General features: G+C 32.3%; 2 protein-coding genes across 8 annotated transcripts in view; one reads left to right on the top strand and one right to left on the bottom strand.

The window, feature by feature from the left end:
• The first annotated feature begins 152 nt into the window (after nucleotides 1-152).
• Nucleotides 153-6,555, top strand: Sgt1 (suppressor of G2 allele of skp1). The gene is made up of 6 exons (XM_089713486.1): nucleotides 153-352; nucleotides 1,239-1,355; nucleotides 2,029-2,230; nucleotides 2,895-2,980; nucleotides 3,515-3,619; nucleotides 5,501-6,555. Exons 1-6 carry the CDS (start codon nucleotides 320-322, stop codon nucleotides 5,606-5,608), a joined length of 651 nt encoding a protein of 216 aa, XP_089569612.1. The 5' UTR covers nucleotides 153-319; the 3' UTR covers nucleotides 5,609-6,555.
• Nucleotides 6,556-8,476: 1,921 nt separating this feature from the next.
• Nf1 (neurofibromin 1) overlaps nucleotides 8,477-16,342 on the bottom strand; it is a 62,374-nt gene continuing 54,508 nt past the window's right edge. For all 7 annotated transcript variants that reach the window (XM_089713292.1, XM_089713298.1, XM_089713291.1 and 4 more), the window contains 7 exons: nucleotides 15,831-15,954; nucleotides 15,429-15,504; nucleotides 15,241-15,328; nucleotides 14,482-14,580; nucleotides 12,844-12,973; nucleotides 10,959-11,017; nucleotides 8,477-10,492 (listed from right to left, as the gene is read on the bottom strand). In XM_089713292.1, coding sequence (XP_089569418.1) covers nucleotides 10,971-11,017; nucleotides 12,844-12,973; nucleotides 14,482-14,580; nucleotides 15,241-15,328; nucleotides 15,429-15,504; nucleotides 15,831-15,954 — 564 coding nt within the window. In that variant the 3' untranslated portion in view covers nucleotides 8,477-10,492; nucleotides 10,959-10,970. The remainder of the gene's footprint in view (nucleotides 10,493-10,958; nucleotides 11,018-12,843; nucleotides 12,974-14,481; nucleotides 14,581-15,240; nucleotides 15,329-15,428; nucleotides 15,505-15,830; nucleotides 15,955-16,342) is intronic.

Below are 16,342 nucleotides of genomic sequence, written 5' to 3'. Positions count from 1 at the left end.
TGTGTAGGTACGTACGGAAAGCATTGTAACATGTAATATCTATTATTTCCAGCACGTCTAGTTCAATAAACAGTATAAAATATACATTTATTATCTGTATAAACGTTTTCAATAATCTATGGAATAATCGAGAAGATTTTGACACTTGACATTTGACATATCTAGAAAAGTCGTAGCCGGGTGAAAACTGAAAAAAATATTTTTATTGTCATTTTGTTGTGAAAAAGAGCCTCTCGTTGATTCTATTTTTGGTTCAGAGAAAGCTTTTGCTTGCTGACTGCTATTAAGACTTAACGAATTAGGAAACATACGTTGAAGAATGGGAGACTCGAAAGAAAATCCCGTTGTTGAGGTAAACAATTTTATTTATCTTGTCTTGAAAATTTGGTTTATCAATATTAAACTTATAAAAATCTAACTTGAATAAAAAGTTAACTATCACGACTACGATCCTCCCCCTAATTTAAATTATTTTACCTACCTACACCTGTTGATTATACTTCAACTTTTAAATTTATAAAAATTGGGTTCTTTAAATGCCAGTCACACACAGTTAAGCATTTAGATGTTAATTAAATATGAGAATTGCAAGTGAATAAGGAAAGTAAATTGAAAATTTTGTAGCAATACATCTAATTATTTTTTAAATAAAAATTTGATCATTAATCCTTTGCAGTATGTCCATAGCATAGTAAGTTATCTATTCAGTTTAAGTATCACAATGACTCAAATGTTGCAATTGCTTAATGGCTGTGATGGCCTAAAATTAAGTGTAGCGTCTGCTCCTAAAAATAAAAAACTTGCTCTCAAATTTTATGCATTGCTGAGAATAATTTGATAATAATTTTTATACAATCTTTTTAGCTATACATGTTAATGTTTCATTTAGACTCGATTTTGACCCGTTTAACATAGTAATAATTTAAATTAAAACTTTGTACACTTATCTATGATCAGTGACTACAACAATTTCATAAGACATTATTTTTGACTCACTTATTAAAGTAAGTTTTATAACAATACTAGCTGCGTCCCGCGGTTTCACCCGCGTGGTCTTAGCGTGATGTTATATAGCCTATAGCCTTCCTCGATAAATAAGCTATCTAACACTGAAAGAATTTTTCAAATTGGACCAGTAGTTCCTGAGATTAGCTCTTTAAAACAAACAAACATTTCAGCTTTATAATATTAGTATAGATTTATTATCATGTCCTAACTTTTGAACATTTTGATTTCAGGCAGCGAAACCAAAAATCAAACATGACTGGTACCAAACAGATGCATTTGTAGTTGTAACAATACTTATAAAGAATGCGCCAAGTAACAAAATTAAAGTTCATTATGGGGAACGGAGTGTAAGTATATTAAATTGCAAATCCAACTTTCTACTCTTAGTTAATAATTAATGGAAATTACATTATTGCCATCAAAAGTTAATAAATTAAGTATAAAAAATGATAATAATGCAATGCAGTCTTAGTAAGAAATACTTATGTAAAGGTGCATTCCCACTATGTTGTATCAATTAATTATTTATCACTAGCTTTCCGCCCGCGGCTTCGCCCGCGCAGTCAAAGAAAAACCCGCATAGTTTCTGTTCCCGTGGGATTTCCGGGATTGCGTCATTTTCCCGGGATAAAAAGTAGCCTATGTCTTTTCTCGGGTATCAAAATATATCCATACCAATTTTCATGAAAATTGGTTCAGTAGTTTAGGCGCGATTGAGTAACAGACAGACAGACAGAGTTACTTTCGCATTTATAATATTAGTATGGATTGGACAACTGTCATGTCTAACTGTTCCCATGATAATGATTGTTTGTCGTCAAGCAATAATTGTATAGTGGTTCTAATGAAAACATGTGCAACACTTTGTGGCAATAAAAGAATGCCACAAGACATTCACTGTCTGATCATAACATATTCACTTAATCGTTATTGGCAATATATTTGTTATTTTTTTAACCAGCTCAGAATAAATGTTTTTGACTTCAATTATATAGTGATATAATAATTTGATCTCCACAGCTCTCAATATCAAGTCCACTACCAAACACAGATTCAGAATACAGCCTCGAATTAGAGCTAGCACATGAAATTATACCATCTATGTGCACATATGTAGTTAGTCCCTCAAAAGTGGAGGTCAAATTGAGGAAAAAGGAGGGGATTCGGTGGACCGTGCTCGAGGGGGAGGGAAATGAGGAGAAAGTTAAGGCTATACCTCAAGGTATGTATTATTGTGTGAAAAAATCTTAATATACATATATAAATCTCGTGTCACAATGTTTGTCCTCAATGGACTTAACCACTTAACTGATTGTAATAAAATTTGCACACCATGTGCAGTTCGATCCGACTTGAGAGATAGGATAGTTTAAACATGTAGGTATCACGGACGAAGCCGGGGCGGACCGCTAGTAAATTATATACTACTAGCGGTCCGCCCCGGCCTCGCCCGTGGTACATATTTCACAATAAAAGGTAGCCTATGTTCTTTCTCAGGGTATAAAGATTGTCTGTGCCAAATTTCATCAAAATTGGTCCAGTAGCTTATGCGTGAAAACCATACATACATACATACATAATTACAAACCTTTCCTCTTATTATTATTATTTATTTCATATTAGTATAGAAAACCTTCCTCTTGAATCACTTGTTCTATTAAAAAAAACCGCATCAAAATCCGTTGCGTCGTTTTAAAGATTTAAGCATACATAGGGACAGAGAAAGCGACTTTGTTTTATACTATGTAGTGATACAGCATGTTCTATTGTAACAAATGTTTATTTTATTTCAAAGTCAGTACAAACTCATTTATTTATAATTATTACTTCAAAGCGATTTGTGTAATAATGTCCTATAGTACATATTTATTTATTTATTTATCTAGCTATTATCGACGCGTCCGGGCCGCAGCAGCCGCCGAAAATATTCAGAAAAGACTGGGACAAAATAGAAAAGGATATTAAGAAAATGGTTAGTTTTTATGCTTTTGTTGTCTGGAAGAGAATACAATTAAATGATAAGGCGATATAAAGAACTATAGTTATAGTGTGATTAAATTCATAAACAAAACATAGAAATTGAAAGTGCAATGTTTATGTTGTCGTTGTTAAAAACTTAATTTAAACCTAAGTTTTGATTTTGAAACATGCAAGCATTCTTATAATATAATATGAATAAAAAAAAAACATATTTTAGAGTAAAAATAGTTATAAAGTACAACTTTTGTTTGACTGTTTGCATGGTACCTAAAAACCACTGAACAATTTTTAATAAAGTTTTAATTTTTTACCACTACAAAGTCGTTATCTATAATATAATAATGAATCCCAAAATGTGTTGGTAAGAGCATAACTTGAGAACGGCTGAACCAATTTCGTTAATTCTTTTTTTATTATATTCCTTGAAGTACGAGGATGGTTCTTACGTAGAGAAAACGTAAATATGTACCACCGGCGAAGCTGGGGCGGACTGCTAGTAATCAATATAATTTTCTATTTATTACAGGAGGAACAAGAAAAGCCAGAAGGTGAAGCGGCTCTCAACGCGTTATTTCAGAAAATATACGGTGAAGGCTCCGATGAAGTTAGACGAGCCATGAATAAGAGTTTTGTGAGTATATTTATTTATTTATAAGTGAATATTGTTAGTTAAAAAATCATGATTAAAATAATAATAGTTTAATAAAACTAAAAAAAACGCGCTTTTTATAGAAAACCGAACTAAAAAATAGAAAATTTTATCAAATTAGTGTATTGTCATCGGTCCTCAATAAATCTACAAAGTTTGAACGAAATCTGGCCGTTAAAAGTGGGTCAAAATCGCGCCCAAAGAAGTCGGTTACAAACAAACAAACATACAGGTGAAGCTAATATAAAGCGTGTAATAAAAAGGATTTTTTTTAATAGATAGAATGGTTCTCTAGAAAGGTTTTGGTGTATAATTTATTAAGTTTCGGACAAAGCGGGCGAAGCTGCGGGCTGAAAGCTAGTATATATAAAATAGATTTAAAGATGAAGTAGAATCCTATTAATATTATAAATGCGAAAGTTTGTGAGGATAAATGTATGTGTATGTACTTGAACACATAGGTTTAAATTTTTATCCCGGAAATCCCACGGGAACGGGAACTATGCGGGTTTTTCTTTGAAAACGCGGGCGAAGCCGCGGGCGGGAAGCAGGTAAGAAATATAGGCCTTATCCAACATTTGTTATAATGTGGTGGGCCCATCAAAAATTGTTTAATTTTGTTAACACTCTGATTTGTCGGTCTTTGCAAAATATTCTATATCAATCAGTCCATACAAAACGATAGTGCGATGTAGGAGACACGTGGCGACATCTAGTTTGGGAAACTGTTTCATTTTCCCTTAAGAGAACTATTTTCAGGACAATTTTCACACACGGCACGATCTGATCCCATACTAAGCTTTCGCTTGTGTTATGGAAACCAGATGGCTGATAAACATACATATTTTAAATAAATACTTATATAGATAATTAACACCCAGATACAGAGCAAACATCTTTGTTCATCGCACAAATATTTGCCCCGGGTGGGAATCGAACCCACGATCTGGCTTGAAAGGCAGGGTCACTACTAACCAAGCCAATCTGTCCCTCTTCACAATAGGCAGTGTTGGCCCAACAAATGATGGTCGATGTTTGCCGCCATTACAGCGATTACGAATAAACATCTACAATGATGGCCGATCATAGACATTTAGACCCTCTACACTACCGTTATTACCTCTACTCTTTTACCCGCGGCCTCGTCCGCGTTTTCAAAGAAAAACCCGCATATTTCGAACGGAAACTGTCAGATTTCAGGGATAAAAAGTAGCCTATGTCTTATTCTGGGTCTTCAGCTACCTACATACCAAATTTCATTGTAATCGGTTCAGTAGTATTTGCGTAAAAGAGTAACAAACATTCATCCATCCTCACAAACTTTCGCATTATTTAGCTTTCCGCTCGTGCCTACGCCCGAGTTTTCAAAGAAAAACTCTAATAGTTCCCGTTCCTGTGACATTTCCGGGATTAAACCTATCTATATGTGTTAATCCAAGTTACCCTCTATAAGTTTGCTAAATTTCGTTGTAATCGATTCAGTAGTATTTGCGTGAAAGAGTAATAAACATACACACACATACATCCATCCTCACAAACTTTCGCATTTATAATATTAGTTAGATTATTAGGATAGGATTATACTTTCGCATTTATAATATACTAGCTTACCGCCCGCGGTTTCGCCCGCTTTGTCTAAAACCTATTAAATTATGTTATAATATACTAAAACCTTCCTCTTGAATCACTTTATCTATTTTAAAAAACCGCATCAAAATCCGTTGCGTAGTTTTAAAGATTTAAGCATATAAAGGGACATAGGGACAGAGAAAGCGACTTTGTGTTATACTATGTAGTGAAGTATGATTAATTAATTAAATAAATAAATAAATGTATTAAATTCCATATTTTTCTATGTTCCAGGTGGAATCAGGTGGAACTGTTCTAAGCACAAACTGGAATCAAGTGGCCAAAGAGAAGGTTGAAGTTAAACCACCAGACGGACTTGAGTTTAAGAAGTGGGATGAATAAATATATAATTGTGTATGGAAGATTAATGTGTTGATAGAAGTCGCTTGAACTGTATAAAAATGTGCTTTTTGTTAGTTGTACAACTTTCCGATAGACATAGTATAATAATTTAAATTTTTAAATCAGAATTTTTTTCCGAAACGTATAAATCAATATCAGTGACCCTATTTAACACTTTTTGGGCATATATTTTTAGACATTATAAAAATTATAAAGTCAATTTAACTGTCTGATAAGCTAAATGAAACTTATCTAAGTTGAAACAAGCTATAAAAATATGTAAAGCTGTGCTCCGCGGTTTTACCCGCATTGCTCCGCACCCGTTGGTCTTAGCGAGATGATATAATATAGCCTATGGCCTTCCTGGATAAATGGGCTATCTAACACCGACAGAATTTTTCAAATCGGACCTGTAGTTCCCGAGATTATCGCGTTCAAACAAACAAACTCTTCAGCTTTATAATATTAGTATATATATTATTTTATGTCCAATAGTTTTCCGTTCTTTTAAGTGATAGTTAAAAAGTTTCTTCAAGTATTATGAACAATATATGAGGAGGGTTTTTCAACATTTCGTTTTTTGAATGAAAAATAGAAAGAAATAACCTATATATTTTTATCTTTGGTGCTGGACGCGTATTATTGTCCTTAATTTTACTTCTATTGTGATATCTTTCGATTCTTCATATCGACTATTCTTATGTACTACTTATCCTATTTTTATTTTATTTTATATGAAAAAATAAGATTTTTTTTTTACTAGACTATATAAAATATTTCAAAATCTTCTATCAACATATTAATTGAAAAAAATGTCATTTGTTTTATTTGATGCGAATTTGTGAAATCTGCAAACTACCTGCCTGAAACGTCTTTGTATGTAGTTGTGTATACTGCGCAAAGTTAATTTTAATGTATTTAATACTTAATATAATACTTTTAAGTCATATGTGTGTTTTATTTTACAACCTATCATAATCCATTTTGAAAATATGTTCGGGGAATGTATTCTACTAGCTGTGCTGTGCGGTTCTACCCGCAGTGCTCCGCTCCTGTTGGTCTTAGCGTGATGATATATAGCCTTCCTCGATAAATGAGCTATATCTAACATCGAAATATTTTTTCAAATCGGACAAGTAGTTCCTGAGATTAGTGCGTGAAGATACTATAATATTTTATGTTAATATTCTCTAATATAAAATATTACAGTATCTTAAGGTATCCGGTATCAGCGTTCTGAACATCATTTTTCTTTTTGTCATTGCGTACTAAGACCCCTGTAGAACCGCCATCCTGTTACAAATGACCCGAAATTTTGTGTCAGTGTTTCGGGTTCACCGTGTGTGACGCGCTTAACTGTTAAATTTGCCATTTATCTTAACTTTAACTAAAATATGGTGCAACTAAACAGTGTTTTCAGAATGTAAATACTGCTATCATCAATTTAATATACAGGGTGTCCCACTGTTGGTATACTAAGCTCAAAGGAGGTTTTGCATACGGCGAGTTTTTAAAAAATACTTATAAAATTCCAGACACATTTTTTTTCAAATAGATGAATTCTTAAAACTCTATGTGTACACCCATAACAAGCAACCCGCCCAACTTTGCCACCAGCACGTGTGCTATCGTTTAAGATTATGTTTTCATAGATAAAATGCTCACATTAGCGAAGCAGTAGGTATATGCTGGCTGCGCGAAGCTAGAGAAGAAAACATGGATTTTCAGGAAAAATTTTGCAAAAAATTTTTGACGTAATTTTGTTGTTTAAGTATTTTTTACGTGTTCAGTATATGCAAAACTACAAGTCCCTTCGCGCTTAGTATACCAATAGTGGGACACCCTGTATATATATACTTTTTAGAAAGTGTGTATTCAGGATAGGTTGATTTTAATCGGATCAGTTGTTGTTACTTACAAATCATATTAAATACTTTCTCGTATTAAATATAGTGTTTAATATAGGTATTAGGGGTGGAAGGAAAAATAAAAAAACGGCATCAATATCTAAATTTTTATTTCACAATAAATTACACATTCACATTTATAACATTTAAATAAAATCTTACAGTTAAATAATACGGTATAATAAATATAAATCTCATGTAAATAATTTTGTATTTTCGCCGTTTGGAAAGTATATAATATTATGTATATTTTTCACGATTAAGGACATTACAAATGTATATACATATTTAATTATACATACAAAGCTGTAAATACACTTTATTTTGGTTCAAGTTAATATTTTAATAAATAAAAAGGCGTACGATAATTATTTTTTCTGTAGTGAAAGTAAACTTAGAAAAAATGCTATGCCTTCAAGCCACACACCTCCGCGCCCGTCCCCGTGGGGAGCGTGAGGTTTTTCGTTACGCAATTACTGGATTCGGTCCCCGCGCTCAAAGCCCGCGATAGAAGCTATGCAATAGCATAAAAAAAATTTTTTGATAAATAGGTAGTATTGGATAAATGAACACGCTGTTTTTGTGTATTTCCAACGAAAAATAGAATTTATTCAAATACGCCTTTATATTTATAAAATTATAGCACACATTAAATTAGTCTACCTACATAACGAAAGATATTGACGCAGAACTATTGAAAAAAACATTTTACAATTAAACATAGATAAAATAAAAGAGAGCGTGTGTGTCAGAAGTGAAACTTCTTTGGAAAGATTCAAAGATACCAAAATCGTCGTCTTACTCCATGACGTGATTGCCATGACGCGAACTTGAAATTACTCTCAACAAAAAATCAGATAAAAACACGTTTTTTTAGGTTTAACTCATCTTTTTTTAGAACAAATATATAGAGTTCTATCTGATGATAACGATTTTCCAATAGTTTTTCATTAACAAAACCTTTTATCAGCAAAAATTTATTCTATACAAACCTAATTAACAAAAATACAAAAAATTCATTAAAAGATTAACGGTGCATTTACATCAAACGAGCGAATGCTCATTCTAGCCCCACTATGTCAAATTGTTTTAGTGTAAACAGGCGTAGAGCATTCTTTCGTTGTTCTTAGTGCGTTCGAAAAGATTCTATGCAATGTTCCAATACTGAACAACACTGAATACGAGTTTTCGTTTACACTAAAAGATCACGAAAGACTGCTCTTGCTCTAGCTCTATGTTCGTTTGATGTATATGCACTGTGAATAAAAAATTTCTTACAGCAGTTTTAAATTATTTTTATTCATCCTTAAAACATAAATTTCACTATAAAATATAGTATTTTGTACCACAAACTATTTGTACGGTAAATATTTCACAATTATTCATTCATTCACATAACATTACAATAAAACATTTATTTATTACAACTATAGGCCTTTATCACTAATATTTTTAGACATTGACATTAGTTTTTAATGCTCAGTTTAAATTAATTGTATGACGAAAATAATTTTGAATTGTAAAAAAAAAGTTAAAATAATAAAACTTAATAATTTTATTGTATTTATCTACCCAGTACCAACTAACAATATATTTTGAAGTAAGTAAGTGTGTATATCTCAAAAGCCTTTTTCTCTACAACATTAACAAATAAACAATTAAAAAAGCTTAATGGCTACACTCTTATTATATTATTCTGAGCATTAAAAAACTTTAAAAACATTGAATATACACGACATAAAACATCAATAGCATTAATTAATAAATAGCGAGATCTATTAGACCTTATCTACTTACCATCTATAAAAAAAAACCGATTTAAAACGGTCAAAACTTAGTTGTAAACTTAAAAAGATCTATAATGCCAAATTTAAATTAAATGCACGATTTTTTTCAATAAATAAAACCAATTTACTACCGACTTAAAAAATAAAAAACAAAATGTGTGCCGATCACACGCGTCAGAACTGAAACTTTTCTGGCAAGATTCAAAGATGCCAAAATCGTCGCCTTACTCCATGACGTGACGGTATTGCCATGACGCGATATTAAAATTTTACTCTCAAGTTTCACTTCATAAAGGCAAAAAAATTGGTTATCTATAATTCTCTAAAATTTGAATTACTCCACTTGATAAAGACAGGAAGAGTTATTATTTATTATAATAATTTATCTACTCTATCTTTTCTACGAGTAGCATCAAAATTTGTGCGTCCCAATAATATAAAAATGCATTTTGTGCGCGTATCGGCATTTTATATATAGCTTCATATTCTTCTTTTTCTTTCTAATACATAACTTTAACATGTGTATTTATACACATAGAAAATAATATTTTTTATACGACTCTTATTTTTTATTAAAATAATCGCAATAACTCCTTTGACTTAGAAAATTAAATTATAAAATATACTACAAAGACCATGATTTCTGTAAAAAGTAAATTTTAACACAAATTTGTAGAAATTAAACCGTATTACTAGTGAAAAAAGGTCGAATATCCGATAGCCTTTAAAAACTTTGGTCAAATCATACAAAAATGAACTTCAATGCAAACGTAATAAAGTCGAAAATTCAGTAACTGAAGATATTTTCATTTCACTTTTCATAATTTATAAATAACAAGAATTTGCTAAACAATAATGAACTTTACTATCATCAAAATAAGTAGGAAAATACATTAGCAATGTGCAAAACCAATTTTTCATTCCCTCAATTTTGTTAAACGATTTTGAACTTTTATTCCCTTGAAATAGGACCGAATTTAATCTTTTTTAATCCTTTACATTTGATAAATAGATCTGAACTTAAACGCCTTTGAAATAAGATGGAATTTTCAACAATTACAATATTTATGACTGTGTTGCCGTCGAAATTTGAATTTCGGCAGAAAATAATAAAGTCTATTCGATATTATTTTGTACGGAGGCTTGCGACGTTTCTCCGCTATCCAATTACAATTCTGTAATTGGTCTCTCTGAAAGAAATAACATTTTATTAAAATAACAATATTTTTTAAAAAAAATCGAAAAGAGGATTTTATTTTTATAAATTTTACACGCGGGAAAAGGCGTATACGTAAAGGCCTAGGCTATTTTGTATGGAGTATAGATTATGTGTTATGTACCAACATAAGCCACAAAACTACCAAGTATGATCAAAATCCGTTCAGTAATTTTCTTATTGACAGAGCAACATACATCCGCCCTCGTAAACCTTCACGTCTATAACATTAGTAAAGCAAAAAAAAAACATCGAACAACAAACAATTTTTACAACAACACATAACTTTTCCAAATGTAATATTTAAAACAGAACCAGTTTAAGATAAAAAATATACCAATTGAGAACCTTCTCCTTTTTTTCTGAAGTTGAATATAAAATTTGTTCATACAGAAATATTTTATTATATGGACGAGACAAAAAATATTTTAAATACTCACTATCTTTGAATGCTATGGTTCCTGACCAGGGCAATATATCGTCGATGGGCGATGGCCACCTAAAAATTGTACAAAAAACACATTTAAGTATACATATAGTATAAACAACCAGACTCACAATCGCCTATTAAAATGTTGTTTAAAATGTCCGAGCGGTGTTGTATAAAACATTCATTGAAATTGACACCTTATTTCGTGGTAGTAATGTTCAAAGTCTATTGTATCGGTCATTAGGTAGAGTTTCGCTTCGGACAAATATTAAGAGTGATTTTGAATCTAGTTGTTAAATGTGAAACAATGAAAAATCAAGAATAGGCTATTTGACAAGGTTTTGAAAACTGTCTCAAATTATTAAGATACGTTTATAGAGCACACAAAACACATGTTTCTTAATTTTTTGTAGTTATTCATTGAGAAAATGGAAAATAAAAACATGATATTCAAATACGCCGCCAAAACACAATTTTGAAGAATATGGCGTCTCGCGACCATAGTGACGTCACAGCGGCGTAAACATCAACTTGCTCCTAGTACTTATTGTTCGTTTTTGTTTTAATTATAGTATAATTAAGTTGATCTGTTTAAAAACCAGAAAATGAGTTCTTATAGGTGGTGTGTAGTTCCTGGATGCAGAAATAAACCCCTGACAAACTATTTATATGTGCTCCAAAAGATATAAAAATGCGTAGAAAGTGGTTGCAGTTAGCTCGCAGAAATCCAAGTGATATTAGATATATCAATTAAAACAGTTATATTTTTTTGTGAAGACCACTTCGATGTAAGTATGGTGTTGAATACCTAGTAGGCAGTTTATTTTATTTGCAATACATAGTATAAATCGTCTCATTACTTACCTGCTTGAGGTAAGATAATGATATATATAAATTGATGATGACGTGTTTGTATTGATATTGAAAATAATCAATACAAACACGTCAATCCTATAAACTGGATGGCTGAAATGAAAAATAAAGGACTTAATCAAAAAAATGTATACTTCATAATTATTGTTCTATTGTGATTCATGTTTGTAGGTACAATTAACTAAAAAGGTAATGAATGAAATATTAACTTACGTAGCTGTTTTCACATTTCTCAATTGAGGAGCGTAAAAATCTTGGTTGTTTTTAAAGAACATGCCAACCATTATAGCACAGTATTACAATATTATTACCTAATTATAGCGTCCACTTTAGGTAGATTTCTGTCTGCTTTTTCGAAATTAGGTTCCATGACAAACAAAAATAACACATAAAGAACAAAACTGATTACAGACACCTTGAATCACAAGAAATAAGTTATACAAGAAACAAAACCAAAAGCGAAATTCAGCAACGACGTGAGTAAACGTTGGGATCACTTGTTATTTACGCCGCTGTGACGTCATGGCAGATGCAGCCAATCATGGATGTTTTCGGTCACGTGGTCATTTTAAAAAATATGATGTTTTTTCTCGACGATTTATAAATAAATAAGTTATTATTTATATCATTTATTAATTTAAATCGCTTCAAAAACCTTATATATATATGGATTACACAAAAAAGTAATTTATTTTTTATACTGTCAAATAGCCTATTAAATAAAAGTGACATAACTGCCTAAAAATAGAGATGTCGTTTTTAGGGTTCCGTACCCAAAGGGTACAACGGGACCCTATTTATTGTTTTATGCTTTCAAAAATGTATTGCTATAGTAAAATATGAGTTGTCAGTGTATGTGTGTGCACGTCAGCATGTTTACACGTCAGTATGTGAGTAGTGTGGCACAGGTGGCATCATCTAGGTCGGGGGCTTCCCATTTGTGTGAGTATACGTCAATGTGAATGTGTTTGTATATGTTAATTTGTATATATTTTTAGTATGTATGTATGTATGTCTCTCACAAGCGGCATCATCCCGGTCGGGGTCGGGCGGCGGGCGGCGGGCCGGCGGGCCGCAGCCCGGCAGACACGTTTCCACCATCGCTTCTAGGCAATTTACGAATAATTCACTGCTTTCCGCCGTGTATTGGTTCTGTGCCAAACACGATAGTATAAATAAATAAATATTTTTCAGGACAATTTTTGAATTATGATCTGATCCCATACTAAGCTTTCGCTTGTGTCATGGAAACCAGATGGCTGATAAACATACATATATAATTTTTAAATAAATACTTATACAGATAATTAACACCCAGGCAAACAATTATGTTCATCACACAAATATTTGCCCCGGGTGGGAATCGAACCCACGACATCTGGCTTGGAAGACAGAGCCACTACCAACCAAGCCAACCGGTCAGTCATATAAGCCTGTATGTTTGTATGTGACCGACACTTTAATGAGCCCTCATCACAATGGGCAGCGTTGGCCCAACAAATGATGGTCGATGTTGGCCGCCATTACAGCGATTATGAATAAACATCTACAATGACGGCCGATCATAGACATTTAGGTTCTCTACACTATAGTGATTGACTCTACCCGGCCTACGCTACCCATAAGACAAGATTTTGATCTACCTTAAGCAGACTGATTTCAATTAAACTTTCTAACCTATCGAGGATCAGTGACAATACAATAATACTAAACGTGTTTTTTAAGCTGTTTTTAACTATATTATTCACTTGAAATTGATATTTTTGGTTTTAATATGGCATTGAAATGCCTTATAAATATAAATTTATAGAAATTAATAGAAAAAATTCAATCACGAGGCGGTGTGTCCCTTAGACACATAAAACTGAAAGAATAGAATAAATTCGATCGCTCTGGCGGGTCACGAGTGGCTGAGTTGGTCAGGCATCTGCCCCGGAATGGCGCGAAAGGATGCGGGTTCGAGTCCCACCTCGTGATCGAATTTTTTCCATTCTTTATAAATTTATATTTATATAATTCACTTTTTAACGAGTTGCAATAATCACCTCTAATGTAAAATGTAGTAAAATGTGTCAACAAAAAGAACCACGAGCTAATATTTTTTTAGTAAGTTATTATTACACAATAAGATTAACAACGGCCCGAAGATACTTCCCTGGGGGACACCGTAAGATACACGACATCTTATAAAGTGTAAAACATGACTATACATGATCACAAACTGTCCTTACTTGTCCTTATAAATTGCTTGCAAACCTTCAGGAGTAACTTAATAACACAAATAATATTTCACAGTATTCCGTAAAGTTCAAGCATAGAAACAAAAATGATACGGTTAACGCAATCAAACGCTTGTAGTTATTAACTTGCAAATTTTACATTAAAAATATTCGAGCTTACTACAGTTTTTAGTTCTTTATAAAACTACGGTTCGCTAATTACAATAATAACAAAATACATATATGTATATATAACAAAGTAGCTGTGTTCCGTGATTTTACTCTGCTCCTATTGGTCTTAGCGAGATGATATATAGCCTATAGCATTCCTCGATGAATGGGCTATCTAACACCGAAAGAATTTTTCAAATCTGACCGATTGTTTCCGAGATTAGCGCGTTCAAACAAACTCTTCAGATTTATAATATTAGTAGAGATTACCTTAGTAAACGGTCCAGCGAACCGCCACAGTCCGCCAAAACCACAACTTTGCATGTAATGCAGCTGTTGTTGACTCGCATCCTCTGACGCTATCATATTCTGAAATAAACAAATAAAAAACAACGGAAAAATAAGTTATTTGTTGATAAAATAATTAATATTATGACTTTATTTTTTTATCTTTGGGAATAAAACAATACACATATCAGCAAAGTTAAAATTTAAGTTCTTTAAGGGCTGATTTTTCAATCCTTGGTTGAAACTTATTCGTCGAATAATGTATAAAACTACCATTTTAAAAACGTATTCTAATTGCCCGTATCTGCCAGTTTACGTGACATTTTAATATTATCGTGTAATACTTTATTGGACGGATAAGTTTTATCCAAGCATTGAAAAATCGGCCCTTAATAAAAACACATTCAGTCACATACAGTCAAGTACAAGTATTTTTTATGTACGTGACGGTATTGCCATGACGCGACCTTGAAATTTTACTCTCAACGCGCCTAAAGAAGTTTCACTTCAAAAAAAAATTATAGATAATATTGTGGCATGATCGAAAAAAGATTTATCCATTCATCATTAAAGTGAAGTCCCGTGTCCCCAAGTGGGGTAAGGGGCAGATGCATTATACATCTGTTTCACTGATCGATTTTCTTTAGGGACAAGTAGGTGATCAGCCTTCTGTGTCCTGCCAGACCGAGACATTATTTTTTTTCTTCATCATTAGAGATTTTAGCTTTTAATTTATCTTACCTGTATAATACATTGTACTGCACTTAATATTATTTGATCGCTGCAATGCATCAAGATGTGATTTATCTTCATGTCTAGGAGGCTGTGACTGTAAAAACAAAATAAAAATATTTATATTTCACGTATGTATTTAGCCTAAAAAATATCATTTTAAATTTAATTTAACTTACTATTAAGATAAAACTTACATAACAGGGAAAACCTTTGGAAACACAACCGACCCTTCAGCTAGATATTGGTAGAGCACTCTAATTTCATCTTCATCTGAAATAATAAAATGTTGAAGTTATCTATATCTAAATTTATATCTAAACTAGCTTTCCGCCCGCGGCTTCGCCCGCGTTTTCAAAGAAAAACCCGTTCCCGTAGGATTTCCGGGATAAAACCTATCCTAAGTCCTTTCTCGGGTATCAAAACATCTCTATACCAAATTTCATACAAATTGGTTCAGTAGTTAAGACGTGATTGAGTAACAGACAGACAGACAGAGTTACTTTCGCATTTATAATATTAGTATGGATATTGCATTTTTGATATAAAAAAATCAAAAGTAATATATTAATGTACCTACATTAATAATTTTCACTTACCCGAAGTATATTTAACCAATGTGGCTAAAACTGTGAGCACTAACGCTTGTGTCGTGAAATCAGAGAGTACAGCCGGGTCTAATAGACTGTTGCAATCTGTACCGTTCTTTTCTGATGATGATTGCTGGAAATAAAGATTTCATTTTAAACATTTTTGAATAAAATAATAAAGACGTGTGTCACTCGGGGACTACTACTCCAGTCAGTCTAGACATTCAATTCACAATAATTCCAAAAGTTATCAAACTTCGGTCAAGTGAATGGTACATTGGGACGACAATAAATCCCATTTTGCAACCTTGTCCGCAGTCCGGAACTGCAATTAAATTATTTTTTGCTGTATGGTCCTGAAAAAAATTCCAAAAGTTCTGCAAACTTGGGGAAGTTTTCGATATAATATTTCATATCACGTATTAAATTTGCAACCAATCTCAGTGTACGGAACATCTTTTAATATTGAAAATTAATGTTTTTTTTTTTATTAAACTGAATGAGGTTGCAAATTTGTAAAT

Source organism: Colias philodice, chromosome 30 (genome assembly GCF_061535455.1).
Source record: "Colias philodice isolate Cphi_HAF_F1 chromosome 30, ilColPhil1 Martin Lab GWU primary, whole genome shotgun sequence".
NCBI classification, from domain to species: Eukaryota; Metazoa; Arthropoda; class Insecta; order Lepidoptera; family Pieridae; genus Colias; species Colias philodice.
Note: the sequence above shows the minus strand (reverse complement) of the source record. Positions and strands in the feature narration are given on the sequence as shown.

Excerpts from the sequence above, each read along its gene's own strand:
- Sgt1 (XM_089713486.1), top strand. The coding sequence starts at position 320 with ATGGGAGACTCGAAAGAAAATCCCGTTGTTGAG. Across the intron at positions 2,231-2,894 it reads AGTTAAGGCTATACCTCAAG|CTATTATCGACGCGTCCGGG; the intron begins GTATGTATTATT and ends TTATTTATCTAG. Across the intron at positions 3,620-5,500 it reads GAGCCATGAATAAGAGTTTT|GTGGAATCAGGTGGAACTGT; the intron begins GTGAGTATATTT and ends TCTATGTTCCAG.